The 25,549-nt window shown below is 44.3% G+C and overlaps 1 protein-coding gene across 1 annotated transcript in view; it reads right to left on the minus strand.

Annotated features, from left to right (window-relative positions):
- The window catches only part of CROCC2 (ciliary rootlet coiled-coil, rootletin family member 2), a 105,613-nt gene that overhangs the window by 76,783 nt on the left and 3,281 nt on the right, over nucleotides 1-25,549 (minus strand). The window contains exons 2-7 of the mRNA XM_066621670.1: nucleotides 19,598-19,748; nucleotides 17,695-17,840; nucleotides 12,083-12,241; nucleotides 9,255-9,338; nucleotides 6,393-6,493; nucleotides 2,651-2,813 (exon numbers count right to left, since the gene is read on the minus strand). Of these exons, the coding sequence (XP_066477767.1) occupies nucleotides 2,651-2,813; nucleotides 6,393-6,493; nucleotides 9,255-9,338; nucleotides 12,083-12,241; nucleotides 17,695-17,840; nucleotides 19,598-19,748 (804 nt within the window). The remainder of the gene's footprint in view (nucleotides 1-2,650; nucleotides 2,814-6,392; nucleotides 6,494-9,254; nucleotides 9,339-12,082; nucleotides 12,242-17,694; nucleotides 17,841-19,597; nucleotides 19,749-25,549) is intronic.

Consider the following 25,549-nt stretch of genomic DNA (forward strand, 5'->3'; position numbering starts at 1 on the left):
TGTGCTATACCCTATAGTGGGGGGCAGGCGAACAGCCTGCAACAGGCAAGTGAAAACATTTTGCACACCTCCTGATAGGCTGCCCAATTAATTGCCAATGGGTCTCTTTAAACACACACCACCTAGTTTGTTAGCCTATGTCTAAGGAGAGAAAAGGAGTGGGGAGTTTTTGAAAAGAGGGGATAAGCTCCAATGTGCACCACTGCCTCCAGATCCACCCAATCTCTGGCAGCTCCCACCACTGCCTTACCAGCACTAAGGGCTCCAGGAAGGTTGCTGTTACTTGGCCACTGCCACTGACTGTTTGTGGCCCAGCTGTTCAGAATAGTGGGTTGCATTTTGTGACCACCAAAAAGCACGCTGCACTGCCAGAACATTAGTTCTGGCTGTACTGCAGGTCCATAGGATTGGGCTGTGAATCACTATGCTACACTAGCTCTCATACTACTATAGGTACCTGCCTCCTCTTTCACCATCAGATGCCCACTCTTGGCTCTCTTTACCTCAATACATGTACATATCCCTTTTGAAAGTAAAGAGTGGGAGAGGCCTCAGGCAGTTAGTGGTGGAGCAAGATTACAGTAACTGGATTCAATGCATGTATAAACACCCCCCAACAAAGTTCTTGATTTGGGTCACTACCTCTGAACTCTGCTTCAGGTCCTTCACTCTTATAAATAAATTCTTCAGAGTTGAGCTGTGCATTTTCTGTAATAAGAAGTCCTTATTCATTGTACCAAAACACACTCTGCATTTTCTGACTAGAAACTCTGAATTCAGTGAGCTGCCATAAATTATTATTTTTAAAAAATCAGTCAAATATAAAGTGGATTTGCACTGCATAATAAACCCCAAATACAGAATTCATGCCAACATTCATTTTCCAGGCAGCATAGTCTGATTTTTTTTTAATGGGGAGGAAAAAGTAGGGAAGCAAAGCAAGAGGCCAAAGAGGGACTAGGGCCATGGAACTGCAGCAGGCTATATAGAGAATATAGGCTAGTATTTCCCAAAGAACTGAACTTGTAGAACTAGCAATTCAGGATGTAATTCTGATGCAGTCTGGAAACTGCCTCCCTGTCTGTATATCAAGAAACAGCACAACACAGAAAGTATCCCTGATAACTACTACTGGTGGAGGTCATACCAGGAAGGCAGATATATTGATAAAATTATTCTAATTAATTAGTATTATTACTTAACTGTCTGAATTCAAGACATGGTACAAAATTAATGATAACCCTTGTGGTGAATGAGGTACCTGCGCACCTAACATAAAGCCCTAAGTCTCCACAACAGCAAGCTGGCTGGCTCTGACAGTCTGCAAAAACTTCCATTCTGACCTATGTTTTCTCTGTAGGTCAAACAGCAATACATATTCCCCAGCTACTGGCAGGGTTGCACACAAAGGACAAGACATGCTCCTCACATTAAACACTGGTCAGGAATATCACCTGACACCGATAAAGGGGAGAGTCTAATAGGTGATCTGGGGAGGGTCCTTGTTTGAGTCAGCCAATCAGACCCCCCAAGATCTTTCTGGACCAAACTTTTTAACCTAGAGCTATATGCTGCAGTTGGCTGCACTTTGCTTAGCTCTCCCAGGGTAAACACTGAGTACAGCTGAGGCCCACTTTTGCTATGGGTGAAGCAACCCCCTTCCTTTGTTGAGATGTAAATGATCATGAGGAGGAATGTGCCTCAAGTAAGTTGGACATGTAGCTAGATATGTCAAAGTTTATTACTTTGCACGTTTGCCTTTTTGACCTTACAACTGCCTGCATTCTACCCCAAGACTCTCTCTTTCTCCCCATCTCTATACTGCATTTTGCTTATGAATAAACTTTTTTAAAGATATATTTTACTGATTACCTGTCTAGCTGTTCGTATGAAGGGCAGAGTCTTGCCAGTATACTACAGGAATGAATGAGCTGTGGGATGGGACTGAATGTCCCACTGGGGCCTCCCTTTGGTCCTCTTACTATCATCATTCTCAAACAAATGGCAGTTTTCCAGAACCTTAAAATCTGGACAGTTCAGGGGCATGATTGGAGAGATGAGGGGATTTGGTTTTTAAACTTCCCAGTAGTTTAAAAACCCACCACAACTCTGCAATCTAAATAGACAAGCACATAGGGAAGGAAGAACAGAATATGAAAAGATAATAGCGTACAAAAGACAGTGACACCTCAGCAAATTAGGGAAGCCTGGAAAATTAGTTATGTCCCAAGGAGAGAACCAAATCCATTACTCCTGTTGCCTCTTTTCCAACTACACCAGCCATGGAAAGGGCAAAAAGAAAATGGGAGAGTTCCTAGCCAGAACTGAATCTGGAATTAACTGCACTAAGAACAATTCCCTTTCTATCTGGATCTAGAGAATAAAAAAGTGTTCTCCAGATTGAGCTAATTCAGGGAAGGGGCAAGAGATGGAGCAAGGATCATTGACATTCATGGAATTCTTAGGTCCCTGAGAATACTGCTCCTATGAACAACTGACCTCAAGGAACCAATCACAAAAAAGAAATCTGCCCAGAAACTTATTCCATGCACTGTGCTGTGATGCGCTGCAATGGTCAAAGCATAACATATATGGTTCTCTCTCGCCATGATGCTGCAAGAAGTTTCAGAAGCTAAGCAATAGGATTTACCTCCCTGCCTTTGTGCCACTGGGACTCCTGTTCTAGTTCACTCTTCAGTCTGTGCACTTCAGCAGCAGCCCTTTCTAGCTCCCCTGCTAGTCTCTGTTTCGAGGATTTCATCTGGTCCAGCTGTTCTCGGAGCACAGTGTTCATCTGAGAAAGGCTGGTGCTTCTAGGACAAAAACAGGCCAAGGAAGATTTTTTTTTTACCAATCTCCATAGTGATTTACCTCCAGTATACTTATGAACTCCTGCATGTCTTTATGCTCAGCCAGCAAACTATCTTCACAACCTCCTTGGAACATTCTCTCCCAAAAGAGACATCTGGAAAAGAAACTCATCCTTTTGGCTTATTCTACCCCCGCAGTCAACCAATACTGCCAAAGGGGTATAACCTTCTGCAGAAAACTTGTTTAATAAAACAAACTCAAAGTTGTTACTCACTGTGGGCATTTCACCTGCTGGACCAGCACTACTGACACTACTGGCAAAGTCCAGGGGTTGGATCCCTCTGCCTGACTGCCAAATCTTTGGTCCAAAGTTTGGTCCTCTGCTGCATTAAGTTCCAGTGTGAGTATTCCTAGTCTCTGTGTTAATGCTTTATGACAGTATAAAAGCATTAACTGATTAGATTGGGTTAGAAGTTCATTTTTGGAGACAGGATTGTTGTATAGTATTTCAGTGTCAAATTACTCCCCTATTCTTTAGGCTCAGTTTCACAAAGGCCTAATCTTGCCTCTGATAAGAGTAAAACTGTCTGGAATGTATCATTTCAGATTTCAGGTGGCTGAATGCTTCTTATGAGGGAAAAATTGCTGAGTGTCTATTCCCTTATACAGTATGTGGGTTTTACCTGTCTAGCACTCTTTTATAAAACCATGGAATTTTTTTTGTGTGAGATTCCCCCCAAATTCACTCCTCAGTGATTTAAGCAACACATTACCAAAATGGCATTCTGCCAATAAAATTGTTTGTATCATCACAACTTGGACCGTACATTGACAGATCCATTAGATGTTCCCTCTGTATCTGCATGTTCTGTTGTTATGGATTCTTTTCAAATGATACAGCTTGTGGATGTGGACAGACTTCTTGGAATCATGAGGCCATCTGCATGCCTTCTGGAACCTTGCCCATTGTGGCTAGTGGGTTCTAACTTTAGGGTGCCTGGTTCAGTGGGCGAGGAGAATAATAAATTCATCTTTGGGGGAGGATGTGGTGCCTGCCAGGATTGTGTTGGTCTACCCTCTCCTGAAGGAGTCCTCCCTGGATCCTACTGAATTAGATAACTACCAGCCAAGGTGTTTGAACAGGTAGTTTGAGCCTAACAGCCGAATCCTATTTGGGTCTTATGCCACCAGAAAGCTCATTCCAGTGGCATAAGGCCATTTAAGGCTCTTGCAAAATGTGACAAGCCTTTCAGTGCAACCTGGGCACTGCAGTGAGTGGCCAAGTCTACCAACCAACATATCAGTATACCCACTGGCACTGGTAAATTAGCACAGAGGGTGGGAGGGAGGTGTGGCAGAACAGGGTGGAAGGGGGAGGAACAGGGAGGAGATGCAGGCAGGGAATTGAGCAGCTTGGGGCCAGGAAGAAGTCATTATTGGTGGCAGTGGTGCGTACCAATATCCTATTCCCCTTCCTGGCTTTGATCCCCCAATCTGGGTCCTCGAGAACTTGCGCCAGCTATAGAGCTGGAACAGGTCTGAGTATACCCAAAAGACTGGCATGTGTTTACCCTGGGACAAGGGAACAAATGCCCTCTTACCCCCAGGAGACCTCCAGCAGCCAAAAGCCCACCTGGGATGCAGCGTGCTGGAGCAGCTGCATTGCCGCATGGGAAATTAGGTTGGTTTGGGCTGTAAGACAGGCTCTAGGCTGAATGAGAGCCAATAAACTGAAGTCCAATCCAGATAAGGCACGTGATGTCAATGGGTGGTTCCTTGGATCAGAGGGCAGGTGAATGGCCTACTCCGCCCCTAAAGAGACGTTCCCACAGTGGGAACGTGGGAAGAGGACAGCGATGCTCCTGGATTCAGCTTTGCTTCCATATTTTCAGGTGAGGACTGTGGCCAAAGAGACTGGTAAAAGCTGGCAATGAAATTCAACCAGCATTTTCTCTGCTTATTTCTTTGGTGGTATACTTAATTAAGCTGATATTTGAGTTAATTAAACATGTGTCCAGATCTGACTAATTCTGACTAATCTAATCCTAACAATGTTATTGCTTTGGTCCTCCTAGTCAACTTACTGGAATGGGAAGTACACTAATCTTCTAGAGGAGTTGGGTGGTTAGAGACTGGAAGCCAGCAGAGTTGTAATCTGGTACCATAGTTAGATCTTTTTCCCTTAACACACAAAAGCCCTACTGCTCTTTAACTCAGTGGGTGGTGACAGCTAGCAATTCATTGGAATATTTTAGGGTGGAATTAATCCCAGAGGTAAAGTTGAAGCAACCAGACATCAATCCAAGTCCTCTTAATTTACTCCCTGGAATGGCAGGGTAACAAACCTCCAGGGGATCCCAGGGACATCACACCTGTTTATGGACATGGCCTTGTAAAGTTGGATCTAGCCAATTTAAGGCACAAGCAATCCTTACTTCTTGGCTTCCTAAGCTTACAGGGTGAGGTTTTAGATGGCTAGCATGTCCATAGTGGGAAATATGGAAATGTTAACTGCTAAATAAATTTATCTCTCTCTGATGTGTTATTACAGAAATCCAAGAAGAGCCAAGCATTTAGCACAGAAGTAAAAAAAAATAAGATATCAGGTGGCCAGGGTGTTTAGGAAGAGCTTCAAGAAACCCTAAAGTTTAGGCTGTTAATAGCCTAATCCTATTTCCCGCCAGACCAGAGCTGGCAGAGTCACATAAAGCTGACAGAGTATTTGCTGTATGTTGTGAGTTGTACAGACAGCAGACAGTCCAGAGAGGTAAGTAAAAATATTTTTTATTTACCTCTCCATAGACTGCTGGTCCCCAAAGGGTCTCCTCGGACCAATGCCAGCTCTTTAGCTGGCATAAGTCCGAAGATAGTCCTGGCGGCGGGTCTGGACAAGAAGAGGGGATAGGATCTGCATAGCTGCTGCTGCTGCTGCTGTGATCCACCCTCCTTTGTCTCAGAACTGCCCCTGGCCAGACCCACTTCCCACCCTGTTCCACCCCCAATCTATACTGCCATTTACCTAATTTTTATATCACTTAACTCCTGGTGAGGGCAGTCAAGGTGGCTTAAAATACTTACAAGTGACAGTGGACATTCTGTGGGTCAGTATTATCCATGTGTGGCTTCGGGGCATTTGCACTGGTGGCTATAGAATGGCAAAGTGGCTTTTGCACCATTGGCCCCAGCATTACAGTGATGGATCACAAGATCTACGAGTGTAAGGCCAGCATAGAACTTGGCTCTAAGAGTGGGATCTGAGACTATCATATCTAAACCACAGGTTCAGCTCTTATTTATGTTTTGTAGCATCTGGCCATTGAGACACATGTACTGTCATACGAAATTCAATAGCCTATATCAGGGGTTCCCAAAGTGCACATCCCAATGATGTTGCAAGATCCAAGATGGCAGCACTCGGCTTTGCCAGGAAGAAGAGACAGCAGGGGCATCATGACCCAGGTAAGTTTGGGAACCACTGGCTTATATAGTTAGACATATCAGTCTCAAATAACTAGGCCATTAATTTATTCCTGTTTTTTGCACAAGAGAAGACCACTATCCTCAATAAATGGCCAACTAACCTCTGCTTCTCTTCCTCAAGGTGGACAAGGGTGCTCTCCAGCTCTGTACCATGCTCATAGTGGCGTAAACGCAACTCTGTTGAGTCTATCCTTGTCTGAAGCTGGAAAGATGACAGATTGTGCAACATTATTAAGGCACAGAATGACTTATTGGCAGGAAGCTTAAAAATATGCACGCCCTTGCATGCATGATACAAAACAGGATCGCTTGATTTAACACAATATGATGACTTTCCTGGAATCAAAAAACTTTTGGCTTAAAAAAAAAGTAAGATTTGAGCCCCTTGAACTCTAGACAATGTAGGGTCAGCATCTGCTACTGCTGTGGAAATTGAAGGGGCACAGAGCAGTTTCTGTTACACCCAAAGATACAGGTCTTTATTCCACACAGCTCTGCTTCATATTTTTCTTCATATGACACCATCTTGTTTCCCATAATCAGCATAGCCAGTCTCATGATTCCTGGTGGCTAATTTCTCCACTTGAACCTTCCCCACTCTCGCACCTCTATTACCTCTGAAGCATGTAACTGCTTCAGTTCATCTCGTTTTCAGTTCCTCCCTGCCCCACCCCCCGCCAATCTGTTGTCCTACTATATTTCTTCAGCCTCTCCAATACTCTCCTTCTCTAGAACTACTGCTAAAGCCACCATCCACGTTATGGATTTTTCTCATCCAACCTCATCCAAGAGGTGTGCAACATTTTCGCTGGGAGCTTCTCCCCTGAGACATATCTGTAAGTTATCAGTAACAGTATGTCTGTTAAAAATCATCCTGTTAATCAAGAGGGATGAAGGCCCCTTTGATCACTTATACAAAGTTTCCCAAATGGCTTTTCTCACAACAGTCAGATTAAGGATATGCCCATGTGCCAATCAACAGAGCTGCACGAAGCTGCAAAAAAAATTCTTGTTTATCCAGTGCAGAAGACTGATTGATAGAACAGTGTTTCTCAAACTGTGGGTCAGGACCCACTAGGTGGGCCGTGAGTCGATTTCAGGTGGGTCCCCATTCATTTGATTTTAAATATATTAAACTTGATGTTACCCTGGTCTGTGACTGCATTTGGGGAAATGTTACAGACCTGTGGTTTTAACAAGCTACTATGCATATTCTTTTAACAATGACAGTAAATGGAACTTGCTCCTGGGTAACTGTGGGTAGGATTTCAGCCTAGGACTGTTAAAATATTTCCTGTTTGATGATGTCACTTCCGGCCATGACGTCACTTCTGGTGGGTCCTGACAAGATTCTTATTCTAAAAAGTGGGTCCCGGTGCTAAATGTGTGAGAACCACTGCAACAGAGGCATATTTGTCCTTGGTGGGTATATGCATTCCACTACTGTCTCTACTGATAGGTTTTTCAGGGACCTGTAGTACTTTTTTAAAAGTTCTGCTAAATGTGTTTAAACCAGAGATAAAAGAAATGAGGAAACACTTTCAGCTGTCTTATAAAACTACTGTTTGTCTCCAGCCTGATCAGTACTGTTGACATAGTAGAAAAGGAAACTGTGTAGAATAGTGAGCCTATTCATTTTCAGATAGGAGTTGTATGTTACATACTTCAGATTTGTGATTAAAGAACTATGATAGCTGCCTTCAGAGGACCTCCATAATCATGCATTTGGGTTTCACACATACTGTATATCAGTGGTTCTCAAGCTTTTAGCACCGGGACCCACTTTTTAGAATGAGAATTCACCAGAAGTGATGTCATGACCGGGTTACATCATCATGCAGGAAATTTTTAACAATCCTAGGCTGCAATCCTACCCACACTTACCCAGGAGAAAGTCCCATTTACTAACATTGTTAACAGCATATACAGAGTAGCCTGTTAAAAGTACAGATCTGTAACATTTCCCCAATGCAGTCACATGCCATCAAGTCTAATATACAGGTCCAGCCTATTTATACTCGTATTTTTTATACATGGATTTGACTCAATGGCCATGCAAATGAGAAGGAATGTGCTGATCCCTGGAGAAGGGGAAAATGCAACCCTTTAAAATCAGTTTAAAAAGCTGAACAATCATTTAACAATAGCCTCCTTAATGAGGGGAAGGGGGGAGCTGGCTGAGAATCCATCAATCCTTCACTCTCAGCTTCGTATTGGTGAAGGGAGGGGCTGAGTGAAGCTTTCTAACCTCTTGGAGAAGGACTAGTTGATGGATTGTCTTCTTAATGACTCTTATCTTAGAATCAAAAGGTCAGCAAGACCGTTTTTAAATCACTGGAGCAAAGAAACTTTGTTTTTCAAATTGATTTGCTATAGTGCGTTTTTTGCCATCCTCCTGAGTGCTTGGAACAGAACCCATGCAAATAATTAGTCTCAACCTGTAGTAAAAATAAAATATTGAAATGAATGGGGACCCAACTGAAATTGGTTCGTGACGCAACTAGTGGGTCCCAACCCACAGTTTGAGAAACATTGCTGTATATTATAGTTCTGTGCAGGCTTCCCCCTGTGAATTATAATCTCATCTAGACCCCACATAGGCTTTAAATTCTTCTCAAGTGCTCAGCCTTCTGCGATCATTCATACTCTGCTGTGAAAAAGGCTCTGTGCTCAAAAAGTCTTTAATGAAATAAAGTGCCCGGCTGCTTGGCTATATGACCCATATATTACCAAGAAACCACTGGGCATTCAGAAAACCTGTGGGACTCTTTCAGTGATATGAACTATACAAAGCAGTATTTGTACGAGATACCCCATTAAGCTAGGCTGCCTGCCAAGTGCTCACTTGAATTAAACATACATGGCACGATGGAACAGTGATATACAAATTGCCCGCAGTGCTGAGAGTCAAACTGCCACATGCTTCATCATTATCATTTGCAACATGAAAAAGCCATACAGACCATCTGTTGCTGGCGCTCGCACTCAGACGTTTTTTCCAGCAGTTGTTGCTCCAGTTCCCCACATCTTTTCTTGTACTGAAGCACCTATGCCAAGGAGCAAAAAGGACACTGAGGCAAAGGGAATTAAAGAGAAGGCCAAGAACCTAAGAACCATGGAGGTAGCAGGCCAGGTATGACGTGCAGCCCAATCCTATTTGGCTGTCCTGCTGGCAGAAAAAAGCATTCTGCCAGCCCTAACTGCCTTAGGGAAGTCATAAAAGGCATTCCAACAGTGTGTGGAGATGTGTGCTGCCGGAGTGCTGGCGGGAAGGCCGGAACCTTCCCCCGTGAGCTGAATGATCATTGCAGACCTGCTGACCTAAATAGGACAGCAGGGTGAAGGTGGGATTGGGGGAGGATGGAACAAAGTGACAGGGACAGGAGGAGGGCAGAATGGGGAGGCAACAGGGACAGGGCATGGGCAGATTGGGTCTGGAAAGAGAGTGGGTCCGGTGGCAGTGCTGGCCGCCAAATCCTAGCCCCTTTCCCAGACCTGATTCTGTGGCACGGGTTCACGTGAACCTGAGCCAGCAAATTTGCTAGCACAGTACAAGTAGACCTCTCTGTGCTGAAAAAGCCTTTGCAACTGCTCCCCAGCCATTTTTCAATCACTGCATTGTTGGGGTGGGGATAATATTGGGATATAGGGCACAAAGATTAAGAAATCTGATCTAGGCCAATGGTAACTAATAATTTTTTTCAGTCCATCCTAAAGAGAAAATCAAAAACCTTGGATTGCTATCAAGATGTTGGATGGAATGTGTGTGAGTGGTCAGTGTTAATAAAAAATAGAGTAGGATAGGAGCCAAACGCAGCAGAGAGACAAACAGAATTTGAAATGGGTATTCACATCATAAATTGCACTAGGGTGGAGCCCATAATATTCAGATGGTCAATCTATATTCTGTTATCAGCTTTATGCTATGCAGATGCCATGTTCAGAAATGTAAAAGGCTGCAGAATTGCTGAATTCGTGACATTCCTTGTGCCAGGCCTACTGCCAGAACTTTTGGGGAGCAGAGGTTAAAATCCATAACTACCCAAGAAACTAGAGATGAAGGAAGAATCTGTAATTGAGGAGTACAGAGTAGGGGACATGAGGTAGAATAGTAATTGTTACAAGTTATGAAATGGAGGGGAAATGATAGCTGAGGAAATGGATGATGACTTCCAGGCTCGGTCTAGTCAGTAAGAATACTGTGCATACAGGCTGGAGGGAAACTCTTGGAGGGTGGGGGGGGACCAACAACACAAAATTAATTGGTATGAAGAAGCACATTCTCTGCCATGTGCTGACCTGGGCAAACACTACTGTAGCACAAGTTAGAAGTTCAAGACACAAGGAGAACACAAGCCTGGCTGACAGGCTATGTAGCTTCTAGCAGTTTCAGTGGGGGATGCTGCTGTGGAGGGCCACAGCAGTGAATTCCATAAACCAATGGTTCCCAGACTGTTGGTTGGGACCCACCACTGGGTCACGACCCAGTGGGTCGTAAAACTAACAAGCTGATATCGCTGACAAGGAAAATTTATTGAGCTTTATGGAAACTGAAACAGGACAGCATGTGTGTATTTACTCATGAGTAGGCAACCATGCCTCAGTCCACTTCGAAGGACAGGTTGAAAAAAATGTAACGCCCCCAGAATGGCCCCAACCTAACGAACATAGACCCAAACAAAATCAAGAATCAAGTCCCCCCCCCCCACAAGGAGAATGTGTTGAGCCCTACGGAAAGCAAAACTGAGCCACATGTTCATGTTTACTCATGAGTATGCAAATGCACCTCATCAAAGGGAAAGGGGGATGCAAAGCCACCTGAATGATCCTGTTCCAATGAATGTGGAGCTCAAATGCTCCAGAAAGCAGCCCTCCCTTCCCATGATGATAAAAAGGATAAAAACAGAGGCTCGAGAAGCTGGTAATGTTAAATTTTTTAAAGTTCTTATAAAGCTAGGTGGGACCCGATACAGTGTCATTTGAAAAAGTTTGTCCTGGTGCTAAAAAGTTTGGGAAGCACTGCCATAAACTGATTATTTGTTGAACAATCTTCTCCTCTCTGCTCTGCATCATCTGTCAATTGATTTCAATGAATGTTTCCAAGTCAGTATTTGAAGAGAAGGAGAAACATTTTTTCTATCTACTTTTTCATACCATGCACAATCTACCATGCCAAAAGTGCATTCCACATGGCCCCTTCCAAACAGCTGCCATATACAGTTCACCTAGGGGTGCAATCCTAAGCCCTTATGTCAGTGCTTTCTAGCACTGGTGTAGCGGTACCAATGGGACATGTGCTGCATTCTGCAGTTGAGTGTCACTCACGGAGGCCTCCTCAAAGTAAGGGAATGTTTGTTCCCTTACCTTGGAGCTTCATTGCCCTTGTGTCAGTGCTGGAAAGCACTGACATAAGGGGTTAGGATTGCGCCCTAAATAGATCACCACAAGCACAACCAGTCTGGAACACAACTCCTCCACTCCCATTATGAAGACTTGTGGAGGTATGCTGAAAACTGTAGATTGTGCTCGTGTTGAATAATGAGATATGCTGAATGTGAGATACATGGACCAGTCTGAGCTGGAAAAAAACTGGTCCAACACAGCCACATTTGCCATTAGACTAACACTGAAATAGCAAAAGACCAGAGGCATGCAGAGCTGGTACTTTCTGAATCCACAACAGGGCCAGTAGACTTAGCACTAAGCCCTACCATTTAGTCCTCACTGAACCTCTCCAAGACACCCTGACATTTTTCCATTTAAGGAATCTGACCAAGGTACAACCACCCACCTTGTTCTGCATCTTCTGCACTAGTTGGGCCTGCCGCTGCTGCCCATCTTGGTAAGCTTGCAGCTTGCGCTTGTATGCCTTCTCATCCTCTTTGAACTGCTGCCTCAATTGCAAGAACACTGTGCTTCCTTCCTCCTCTCCTCGCAGCACCTGCTCCAGCTACAAAAGCAAACACTTTTCCAGAACCAAATGAGAGCAAAGTGTTAAGCACACAGCAGCAACAAATCAAGGCCTGGGCCCATTTTAATATAATGTAATGCAAGTACAACGTGGCAGAATACAACCATCTGAGTGAAAAGATGTCTTACTGAAAATGGGCCACAGTGCTGCAGAACTACAAGGTTCCCAGCAAAAGCATCAGACTTTCAGGCATGGGAACCAACCTTTTTGCTTTTCTACACCTGGGGCTTAGAAATGTCTCAAATACTCAAAACCTACATTTGCACAAAATGTTGTCAACTCAGGCTGCAATCCTATCCACACTTTCCTGGGAAAGTATGCAAGTCTTTGAGGTATGCAACTTGTCCCTCAAAACGGCCATGGTGCCAGAAGATTGGAGGATAGCAAATGTCACGCCTATTTTTAAAAAGGGAAAGAGGGGGGACCCGGGAAACTATAGGCCGGTCAGCCTAACATCCATACTGGGTAAGATGGTGGAATGCCTCATCAAAGATAGGATCTCAAAACACACAGATGAACAGGCCTTGCTGATGGAGAGTCAGCATGGCTTCTGGAAGGGTAAGTCTTGCCTCACAAACCTTATAGAATTCTTTGAAAAGGTCAACAGGCATGTGGATGCGGGAGAACCCGTGGACATTATATATCTGGACTTTCAGAAGGTGTCTGACACGGTCCCTCACCAAAGGCTACTGAAAAAACTCCACAGTCAGGGAATTAGAGGACAGGTCCTCTCGTGGATTGAGAACTGGTTGGAGGCCAGGAAGCAGAGAGTGGGTGTCAATGGGCAATTTTCACAATGGAGAGAGGTGAAAAGCGGTGTGCCCCAAGGATCTGTCCTGGGACCGGTGCTTTTCAACCTCTTCATAAATGACCTGGAGACAGGGTTGAGCAGTGAAGTGGCTAAGTTTGCAGACGACACCAAACTTTTCCGAGTGGTAAAGACCAGAAGTGATTGTGAGGAGCTCCAGAAGGATCTCTCCAGACTGGCAGAATGGGCAGCAAAATGGCAGATGCGCTTCAATGTCAGTAAGTGTAAAGTCATGCACATTGGGGAAAAAAAATCAAAACTTTAGATATAGGCTGATGGGTTCTGAGCTGTCTGTGACAGATCAGGAGAGAGATCTTGGGGTGGTGGTGGACAGGTCGATGAAAATGTCGACCCAATGTGCGGCAGCAGTGAAGAAGGCCAATTCTATGCTTGGGATCATTAGGAAGGGTATTGAGAACAAAACGGCTAGTATTATAATGCCGTTGTACAAATCTATGGTAAGGCCACACCTGGAGTATTGTGTCCAGTTCTGGTCGCCGCATCTCAAAAAAGACATAGTGGAAATGGAAAAGGTGCAAAAGAGAGCGACTAAGATGAGTACGGGGCTGGGGCACCTTACTTATGAGGAAAGGCTATGGCATTTGGGCCTCTTCAGCCTAGAAAAGAGACGCTTGAGGGGGGGCATGATTGAGACATACAAAATTATGCAGGGAATGGACAGAGTGGATAGGGAGATGCTCTTTACACTCTCACATAATACCAGAACCAGGGGACATCCACTAAAATTGAGTGTTGGGCGGGTTAGGACAGACAAAAGAAAATATTTCTTTACTCAGCATGTGGTCGGTCTGTGGAACTCCTTGCCACAGAATGTGGTGCTGGCGTCTAGCCTATACGCCTTTAAAAGGGGATTGGACAAGTTTTTGGAGGAAAAATCCATTATGGGGTACAAGCCATGATGTGTATGCGCAACCTCCTGATTTTAGAAATGGGTTAAGTCAGAATGCCAGATGTAGGGGAGGGCACCAGGATGAGGTCTCTTGTTATCTGGTGTGCTCCCTGGGGCATTTGGTGGGCCGCTGTGAGATACAGGAAGCTGGACTAGATGGGCCTATGGCCTGATCCAGTGGGGCTGTTCTTATGTTCTTATGGGAGTAAGCTACAATGACTATAATGGGACTTACTTCTGAGTAGACAGGCATAGGATTGGTCTCTAAGTAACATTCATGTCAATTTAGCATGCTCTTCGTTCTCTCTTCAGATTTGTAATGCCCTGTTCCCTACAATCCTTTACAGGCCCACGGACAGGGGTGACAAACACAAGACCTGTGGGCTGAATATGGCCCCCTGGAAGCAATTTATCTGGCACTCATTATAATTGGGCTCTCCCAGCTGTTGGGCTCTCTCATTCAAAATATGAACAAGATTTGCACATTTTCTCTTCTGTCATTTGCAGCTAGAGTTTCAATGTGAGAACAAAGGGCTCATTTCTGGACATAATCTGCTTAATGATGTCACTTTCTTCTTAATGATGTCACTTCCGGTCCTCAGTAGGCACCATGAAAGTTAACTTTGGACCTCTGTACGAAATGAGTTTGACATTCCTGCCCAATTAGATAATATCCCCCCTCCAGCCCTGCAGATCTTTGGCAAAGAGAAATTGAGTAGGAGGAGAGTTATAGACAAGAGAAAAGACAAGTGGGTTTCTGTACCTAAGGGAGAATTGCTGAAGGCAGTAGGGAGGGAAACTGTATTCCTGGGCACTACATCCTTCTACACAGGCCACCTGCTCATTCTCAAATATATCTTGACAGCTACAAGGCATTTCAGCACTACCTAAAAAAAGATGCAGTATGTCCCTCTAGTTATCAGAACCAACCAGTCCTTGTAAAGTTAACTATCCAAAGGCTCCCAGGCTCATCCAGAGAACTTTGGAGACTCGGCTTTTAATATTTTAATCATACTGCTTTTCAAAATATATGAAAGCTGAGGTCTTAGCACTTCATGTGATGCCTGAGATATCCAGCATCATAATCAAGGGTGCTCTAGTCTAGTGCATAACTGCTAGAATGTCATTGTAGCTCTGAGGACGCATGCTTCAGCCACCTTGCTGAAGCAGGTCTATGTCTGCTCAATTCATGGATGCGAAACCACCTAGGACTCCCATGAATGTTGTTTTGAGTCTCATGATGGAAGTAAGGTGGGATATGACATAAATAAAATTTACCAGATAAAGTAAATAGATTTTGAATACTGTTCATGATTTGGGAACACCTAGAATCTAAAAGCAACAGGCAGAAGTCGGTAGTAGGGCTCAAACCTAGCCCTGCCCCAACTACCAAATCATCATATACAGCCCTTACCAAATGGGCAGAGCTTCATTAGTGTTTGGGTTTACCAGCTGAACAATTAAGAACAGTGTCCCAACGCATGTGCAGAATAACTTTCCCTCAAGACTGGATAAGCACAGTTTTTCATTACCAAACTTCCAAGGAAGATGGTATAATGTCTAGGTAGGCTTTGGCTCTAGCACTTCTTTTTTTGGAAATGTAAGTACTACTCACAAAGCTGCCTTCTTTTCCAGCTAAGTTTTTACAAATCTATGCTTTCTAGGTGCAATAAAATCAACTATGCCAACATAAAGATATGCCTGCTGCAATCAATATGACTCCCTTCAAGGGCATCCTGCACCTACAATAGAAAAGGGAAATCCGATTCAACCCCAGCCTGAATCAAGACCTTGCTCATTCATTCTGTCTACTTTTGCCCTGCCATCAGCATTCATTCCATTCCTACCATTCAGCATTGATACTATTCTAACGTAAGCAGCTGGGTACAGGGCAGCGGTCCCAGTCTGCTAGAATAACTTTCGAAAGGGCTTGATGCTGAGTCAGACCTGGATCTTTGTGCCTGTTATGAGGATTGGAGTAAGGGATTGTTTAGACTTGTAATTATTAATGCTTCTCTGGATGGGAATCTTTGTCCGGCCAAGAATGTGCCCCATGCTCTCTAGGCAGTAAACCAAGTATCAATTCTTCTGGGGAAGGCAGGGGGACATAGTTAAGCACCATGACCAGTTGCAAATGCAAACCCCAGAAAATAGAAGCATGCGAAAAATGGGGTTAATATCCTGTTCACTCTAGCATGCCTAAGGAAATCATCAATGAGCTATGTTTGCACATCATAATCTCCCAACATTTGCACATCAGAATGTGATTCCTGGCAGTTCCCTTCAAAGGGTCATTACTGTGGCAGAAACCTAGATGGCTGTTTGGGTTTTAAAAGCAGCTGCTTTGCCATCCTATTTCTGAGGCTACTTTCAAGAGAAATGCTTTAAAAAAATTGCATTATCCTCATCTGTGGAATGATGTCACACTGACCCACGCTGTGCCTGTTTAAATGTTAACATATTTTGTTCTTAGAAATATGATCAACCCTGTTTCCAGCGTGGGAAACATGCCCCAGCAGGAGTGCCCAAATGCAATTTCCAAAGGTAAAATGGTGATTGATGGCTGATAATATGCATCTCTAAGACCACATTTATTCACAGAAACAGGGAAACACATGCCCAGCAGATTATTCAAATGAAATTCTGACCCACATTCTGAGGGCCAATTACGCAAAATAAAAATAGCTGTTACCAAGATTACATGCTGCATTCATCATAACCACGCTTGCAAACAATTTTTTTAAAAATCTTAAAGACAAAAAGATGTTCTTGGCGTCACTCATGAAAGCATCCCAAGTTTCTGCCTAGCTGTAAAGGTCAAACTAGACATGATCTGGGAACTCCGTGACTGGAACTTGTGATGTCTTTTTCTTTTCGCAAAGCAGTTCAGAGCTGGGAGAGGGATTTGGGTTGTGGTGGGAGAAGGGTGGGCCAACCCTTTTCTCCTGTACCCCAGCCTAGATCCAAATTCCACACACACATAAGCTGCTGTTAGGAGGGGAAAACTTACAAAGATCGTGCACATATGTTTTCTCAGGAAATGGTGCAATGGGTTAACCTCCCCCCACACTGCATGAAACCCACTCTGATTCAGATCTATGTCTTCCACCCCATCCTCCTCAGCTGCTGCTTTCTGACAAGACAAAAATGTTGGAAGTTCTAATCATGGACCTCTAACTTCAGGTTTAGTTTGTCCCTAATGGAATTAAATGACGTTTGATGGCGATCTGGAAACCTTGGCTAACAAAGGCCTGAGGGCGTTTGAAGACATTTGATAAAGCAATCTTGCTGAAGCTAAGCAGAGTTGGGTATGGTCAGTGCTTGGATAGGAGATTGCATGGAAGCCCAGTGTATGTTACCTTGAACTCTACTGAAGGAAGGATGCTGAACCACATGAGTACTTAAAATGACACAGCAGGTGGTTCTTATGCCACATGCAAGTTACAGAACCTGCTCAGTACCAAGGAAGCCAAACACAGCATGCTTCATCAAGACCTATGGCAATGCGTGCTTCAGACTGATTCACTAGTAGGCTTCCTCACTCCCTGTGAGTCATCCATCAGTATTGTCCTTAGTTGCCCATTTACACCAGTTGCAAGAGAGAATGGTTCACAAGTGCTGAACTCCACTATGTTTATGAAAGAGAAAAGCATTGTTTAGGATGATCCTATGAAAAACAGTTATTTTTAGATGGATTTCTAACTCTGATTTTACCCTCTCACTGATGGCATGGTATTTGCTAGCCAGCTCATCTTTCTCTGCACGGGTCTGTGCCAACAGGTCCTCCAGACGTGACAGCTCCTTCTGCAGCAGGCGATTTTCTTCTTGCATGTTGCTTGGAGAGGTTGTTTCTGACAAACCTGGGAAAAGTGATAAAGGGACAGAATAGCTGTGGGAGGCAATCTTAACTACAGGCTCATAACCAGATCATGAAGCTCAATCTACCTACCTATTCCTTTTTTACAGGCTAACTACATGGATGATCTTCTTGACACATCAACTTTGACTACTGAATTCTAACATGACGGCTTGAACTATCAAAATGGAGGTGTTTCTATTCAGCACTGGCCTTAGGAGCTACAGGGCCCAATAAAAACATTTTTGCAGGGCTTCCCTGCTCACCAGGATAAGCAGCAGTGGCAAAGTACCAGGCAGCGACACCACAGAGAACTGCTTTGGGGGGGGGGCGCATCAAGCCAATAGGAACTGCAGGCAGGAGGGAGGGCCATCCCGCAGTAATGCTCAGCTCACCACACTCTCCTCATGACACCTCTGCATGAAAGATTCCATGATGGAGTGTCAGCTACAGAGCAAGGTGCTGGTTGCAGCTACGGGTGCTCCACTCACCGCCCCAGTGCAGACCCCTTCCAGCTGAAGGGCCCAAATTGGTCAAATTGCCCTAAGGCCGGCCCTGCTTCTATTTATATCTGGCTACAAACAAGTCTAAACACAAGATCCCTACCCTGCAATCTAAGGTGCATGGGGACTGGCTATACTAACTGGTTAAGGAGATGCACCTTACAAATGTGAAGAGGCACTCTCACCTTTGGTCAAACTCCAGGCTTGGAGAAAAACACTGTCAGCTAATAAGAGATCTAGTGTATGGGGCCTGACACCAGCAAAGGATCGATTTACAGGGCAGGTGGATTCTCTTCTTTATTCCAGTATATCTTTGTGGAACAAGGTAGTGGATTATCCACCCTTTTTTCAGGAAACACTGACTTCCTTGAGTATGGGCTGGTGGTGAGGTACCCTGTGAAATGTTTTGTCTTCAGGCATGAGAAGTAACTGTGATACAAACTGAATGTGAAAAGTTCTCTGTGGCCTGCAAAATTTCCATATGTATATTAATGTTTTGCATAATAACCACAGACAGTTAGTGAGGAGCATAATCAAGAGAAAGAGGATGTAGGTGGCAGTGAAGGAACTAGTGGCATTTATAGAATAATGTCCTGAAAGAAAGAAAGAAAGAAAGAAAGAAAGAAAGAAAGAAAGAAAGAAAGAAAGAAAGAAAGAAAGAAAGAAAGAAAGAAGAGCAGAGCATGAATTGAAGATGTTGTTCATTTTGCAGGGCACTATGATCAAGTCAGATTGGCTGATTGTCACAAACTGAGGAAAAAAGCTGTTGCCCCAAGCAGGGTGATCTTGGCAGAGTTTACTGATTTCAAATACTGTTCTCAGAGATACTGGCTCACCATTACTGCACTGCAGGTAAGCAGGCCCGGCCCAACATTTTGAACCTGAGGTGGTGTATCAAATGCTGCTTCCCTTACCTGATGAGATGCCAGCCTCTCCTCCTCCCCACTCTCCAATGTTCAAACTCAGCACTCTCCTCCACTCCATATTTCTTCTTCCTCTCTGTTCCCTTCTTCCTTTTCCAGTCCAGGGAATGGAAGGAGAAGAAGGAGCAGTGGATATAGGTGGGTGGAGAAAGATGGGCCCACCAACCTGGTGCTTGAAGCAACCACTTCAGTTAACCTCATGGATGAACAGCAGTGTGTGTGAGAACTTCAGGGTTTAAATCTCCTTCTCCCACCTCTCTACAATTGTACCTATACACTTTTTCTGCTGTTAGGGATGTAGTCATGTTTCTGTATGCTTCGATCCAAGAGAGTACCTTGAGATGATGGTTCCGACAAGCTCTGTGTGATGATCTGTCGAATCCTAACTGGAACAGTTGTGGGTACAGCTCTCTCTCCTTCACCTTGCACAGTCAATGCTTTGTCAGCTCTACTTGCTGTGGGATGCAACACTGTATCTTCCAGTTTCTGAAACACAGCCAATAGTCAAACCCTGACTGGAAGGCTAGGTTTTTAGCTACAGCTGAACCCTGAGGAACAATCATTTCTATATGATGGTGAAGGACTAACTAGAAATATGAATATGGTCCTGATGCATGAAAGCATGAGATATTAAATGCACCTGACTCTACATGATCACTGACTTTATCCTTTGTGTACGACTATGCAAAAATAAAGCTGTTACAAATACTGGGCTGTAATTAATAAAACCTTAATAAACTATACATGTTTCTAAGACATTGAATGAACCAGAAAACAAACCAGAAAACAAGCCAGTTGCAAAGCTATGTCGTGGTGTTCAGAAAATCTCTAGAAGGCCTGTAACAGAGGTACAGGTGGGACCTCAGTATCCACTGATTTGGTATCCACTGATTTGACTCACTGGTGATATTGAGGTCCACCTTTAAATGCTTTGTAAGAAGGAAAAAGTTTCAAAACTCAATTTTCTATCATTGCACTATTTAATATAACAGTTTCATCATTCAGTATTTTTGCTGTCAGAATACGGTTTTTTGTTGCTGCTGCTGTAGATTTGGAATCTTTTTCTGCAATTAAGATACTGCTAGAAAATTGGGAAATGTAACTCAAGCCAATAGAAAACAAACTTGTATCTGTGACTTGGTGTCCATTTCACTTACTGGCCACATTACGCAGGCTGAAGGTTGCACCCAAAAGGAAAGGTTTAGAGTGTTGGGTTGAGGAAAAGTGCATTTCTGGTTGAGGGCAGATTTTGTCTCACATGCTAAACTTCTGTAAGACAAGCAATACTATATTTCAAATTAATCCTCCCATCCAAAATACAAAGCAAAGTGTACCAAGGGGAAGCAACCTTTATATATCGCTGCTTTTTGTATATAGAAATTGATAACAAAGAAAAGCACTCTGAGAATATGAAAAGTGCCTTTTCTTCAAGTTACCACAGAGGTCCAGGAGAGTGGAGTCGGGTTACATGTCTGGGTGGGTACTTGCTCCCCCCACCTTGTTCCCCCTCTGGTGGAGAGTCTCATCAGGACCTTATGATAGAACAGGGATGCCCAAACCCTGGCCCTGGGGCCGCATGCGGCCCTCGAGGTCTCTCAATGCGGCCCTCAGGGAGCCCCCAGTATCCAATGAGCCTCTGGCCCCTAGAGATTTGTTGGAGCCTGCATGGGCCTGATGCAACTGCTGTCAGCGTGAGGGCGACTGTTTGACCTCTCGCGTAAGCTGTGGATGAGGGCTTCCTCCACTGCTTGCTGTTTCACGTCTGTGATGCAGTAGTAGCAGCAAAGGAAAGGCCAGCCTTGCTTTGTGCAAGGCCTTTTATAGGCCTTGAGCTATTGCAAGACCTTCATTCATTCATATAAGTTCATCTTTAATATAGTTATTTATGTATACTTATGTAAATGTAGTCAAATTTTAAATGTAAATTAATTCTTTCTTTCCCCAGCCCCCAACACAATGTCAGAGAGATGATGTAGCCCTCCTGCCAAAAACTTTGGACACCCCTGTGCTACAACAAATAATGTTGTGTGAGGTCAGATGTGGCTTCCCTTTTGATTGGATTGGGTGAACCATTTCTGCCTTTGGTATCTTCTTATCCTATTGCCCAACTCACACATGTGTCCAACTTGCCTGGCTTCAACTAGACTAGAAGATATAGGAACTCCTACTTTAGGCATAGGGAAAAACTAAAAAACAGTTGTTGCCATGCCAACAAAGCTAAAGCTAGATAAAAATGCAACAACAGTGCCTTCTACAGTCTGCAGGGAACAAATGCCTTAGGATTTGTCTGAACCACCTCCGTGTAGCACATTCTGTTTCTGAAAATAATGCAAGGGCTGTTGCATTCAGAGTCCTGCTGTCATAAAATGGCTGCTGATAGAGCACGTAGCACTCTGTCAGCAGCCTTTTTGCAAGCGCTGCCACAACCCCACCAATGGACCCTGCCATGCCTGCTAGACAAGATAAGGCAGCAGTGGGATGGGAGGTGGGCAAGGAGGAGGCAAAACCGGGCAGGGAGGGGGAGAAACAGGGGTGGGGAGGAGGCAGAAGGGTGTGGATCTGGCAGCCATGGCATGTGCCGGATCCTATCCTCTCTCTCTTCAAACTCCCTGCTCCTGTCTTCTCCTTAGAGTTGTGGAGTTGTGTGTGTGTGTGTGTGTTGGGAGGAGGTATGGATGAAATTACACACACATTCAGCTTTACTTCTGGCTTTCAAGAAGCCACATGAATAGCCCAAGACAAGGAAGTATGTATGTATGGGAGATACATGCATAATAGTAACAAGATAGTGAGGACAATACACTGAAGTGAAAAAGAAATATAAGAATTAATTTTAAAATATTCAAAATAAAAAACTGATAAACGCTACACATGTAGAGAACAGTCAGCAATATAAAATCAGGTATGATTTAAAACTGCCCTGAACAAAAATGTGGCGAAAGGCAAACACTAAAGGGACAGAGTGGATCTCCTTGGATAAGGAGTTTCACAGCCTGGGTAGTGTCATGGAAAAAAACCTCTCCCCTGCATCAGGCAATGGCAGAAGAAATCAACAAGGGACACTGTGCAGATAAACTTGAGCATTCCAGCACCTGAGGGGTTGAAGGATGGTTTGGTTGCAGACAACCTGATATGCAGTAGCAGGAAAATATGGCAACCAGTGTCTTACATGAATATCTGAATAGTCATTTACTGCACAGCCAAGGCATTGCACCTATCCATGAGAGGAGATGGGATCTGGTTCTTATACATACATCTAGAGGTGTACCCAGGGGCTGCAGAGCTGAGGCAGCGTCATCATGACATCATATGTTTGTCATAATGACACTTCCGGGTTCTCCCAGAGGAGAAGGGGGCCTCCTCCTCTTTGTGTTTGGCAAGGGAGTCTCTATCAGAAGGAGGGTGGAAGGAGCCAGTGAGCCAAGCTCAGTGGAGCAGACACTTGCACAGACATGTGAGTTGCTGGAGTCTGCAAAAGTGACTGGTTTTTTCCTTTACTTTTAAAATGTTTTTAAAGTGGGTCCCCAGTATCCGTAGGAAAAAATTGTGCCCCCCTTGGTGTAGCACCCAGGGCAGATGTCCCCAGGCTCCACCGTTGTTACGCTCTGTCTTCATCTTAAATACTGTATTGAACTGCAGGAGAACAATGTTGTGAAATCTGAGCAAGATCAACTAAAGAAAAAATATTCTACCTGTGTTGGAAACCCACAAGTAAATTACTTTTACAGCCACCAAATCATTTGTTTTTTAATCTTCTGCCTCCACACTGATAGAGTGAACACACAGATAGCTGTGAAGATGCACATGGCATTCAGTCAAACAATTGCTAAGAAAAATCACAGCAAAAGCTTACAACTGGCATCTAGATGGTCTCAGGATATAGTTACAGTCATGCCTGATTCTAAATGCAGTTGTTTACCACTTGAAACCTGCAAACTTCAAGGAGTCAAAACATTGCTTATTTTATAAACTTGAGGAAAATAATATCAAGGGCTTTTCCTGTCTCTGCTGAAATAGTTTTAACTTAAAACCTAGTTCTGCATCTCCCATTGCCTTTCTGATATTCGGTTGGATGTCTCACACTGCAATTGCAAACTTGCTTCAATCCCACAATGGCCTTTGGGCATTGGTACCTTGAATGACAGTCTCCCATGCTGCACAATAAGCTGCTTTTAAAACTGTGGGGAGTTTCAAAAGCTCCTTGCAATATTGCATGCAGGTGTGCTATTCAAAAAAAAGAAAAGTATACACCCCCATAGAGGTCATGCAAGTTCTCCAACTTGTTCAGAGGTCCACAAATGTTTGCTGGCCTTGATAACCACTCAAAATGCATGATTGCCAGAATCCTGCCCATCTGTAAGTAGAAAAGGTGGAGTCTTTTCTCTAATCTGACATTGAGCCGATGTCCTGCAGAGGCCCTCAGAGTACAGCACGAGGTCATGAACAACTCTTCACTCTCCTCTCCAGTTCCAAGCACAGGGCTCTAAAGGTAATTGCACTGTGCTTCCAAGGTATTTGGAGAACCTCAGAAGCACAGGCATCTGTGGAGATTATACCCACCTGTCTTTCCCAGCTTCAAACTCAGGAGGAAGGCTGGGTCTCATTTTTGCCACAAGTGGGTGAGATGCTCATTGTGATGAAAATGTTTACAGCCCAAGGGTTACAGGCAAGGGTTTACTTGCCAAACATAGCTCTTTGGATCCAGCTGATAAGTCCAAGACTGAACTTTTCGTGTTTCCTCCTAAACCTGCTTGTCAGTTCTATAATGTTTGGGCACAGTAAGGTCCTCTACAGCTGTCACAAACGATAACACACTGTATTGTAAAGCTGGGTTGCTGTTGCAGGGGTGAGTGGTCACGGCAGCACACCAGCAGTTCCCCCACAACCTCTGGTGCCAGTAATTTGTTGTGGTAGTGGGGTGGGAGGGAGGCAGGGAGAGGGCAGAACAGGGCAGGAAGGGGGAGGAGACGGAGTGGAACAAGATCCAGAAGGGGCAATATCAGCGGCGCTGCCACCAATATCCTATCCCCCTTCCAGGTCTCATTGGATCTGGCACAGGTCTGAGTAGAGCCGCTCAGGCATCAGAGGCTTACCCCCAAAAGGGAACATACCCAAGGACTCAAGATTCACTCACTTAAGAGTCCTCCCTTAAGGTCTTACTTCACACCAGTCTTAGGCCTCTATCTGTTACAACTACCACGGAAAATTATTGCGGCATCTTGACTGGAAATCTTAGCTGGCATTCACTCTCTGTTGAACTCTTTACCAAGGCCTGGAATTCTTTCTGTGATGATCAGCTGTCTTCCGGTCTCAACCCAGGAGGACACAGTGCCTGAAGAGACACCTCCTGCCACCATCCTGCCACCATCACTGCCCCCCCATGCCTGTGTGTGCCCTGCTTCCTTCACCACTTCAGAGAAGCACTGGCAACACCTTTTGTTCACCTCCCCTTTTGTTGTTGTTGTCTTCACATATGCATTCAAATGCACATCCTGCCAACCCCTAGTCAACCCAGCCATTTAAACCAGGCTGGGCTGTGCAAGAAGAAGAAGAAAAGGGAAGGGTTATGTTCTCTGCTCTCACTGCCTCACATTCCAGCCCTAATCTGTTCTTTTCCAGACTGTATGCACATTACGGCACAATCCTAACCAGGTCTACTCAGAAGTAAGTCCTATTTTGTTCAGTGGGGCTTACTCTCAGGAAAGTGTGGTTAGGATTGCAACCTTGTTTGGATTGCAGTGTTTTAAACAACCACATTAGCAAGTTAGTATCTATTTTGTTTCACGAACAACTCTGTATAATATTGACTTCCTCAAGGTTGGGGACGAATTCCATTATATCACAATCACATGCTAAGAGTCTGTGGTTGCAATCCTAACCAATTTTCCAGCACTGACAAAAGGGCAATGCAACTCCAAGGTAAGGGAACAAACATTGCCCCACCATGAGGAGGCTTCCATGACTGCCTCCCAACTGTAGGATGCAGCACATGCCCCACTGGCACAGCTATGCCAGCAATGGAAAGTTGGTTAGGATTGTGCCCTACGTCAACCTACTTTCCAGTATATCATGCTGTCTTTATAATGAAAATGTTAAACACAATCAGAAGAATTTCGATGAGCAATATAGCAGGGCTGGGGCAGGGGCAAACCACAGCAAAGAGCCTCTTGTATTGTATGGATCCAGGGCAAAATCCCCCACTAGCCCTCTCTCTGGGCTGCCCTGCCTGAATGGGCCTTACCTGAGAATATCATATATGCTGCCCTGTGAGTGCCATGATGGAACAA

Source organism: Tiliqua scincoides, chromosome 3 (genome assembly GCF_035046505.1).
Source record: "Tiliqua scincoides isolate rTilSci1 chromosome 3, rTilSci1.hap2, whole genome shotgun sequence".
NCBI classification, from domain to species: Eukaryota; Metazoa; Chordata; class Lepidosauria; order Squamata; family Scincidae; genus Tiliqua; species Tiliqua scincoides.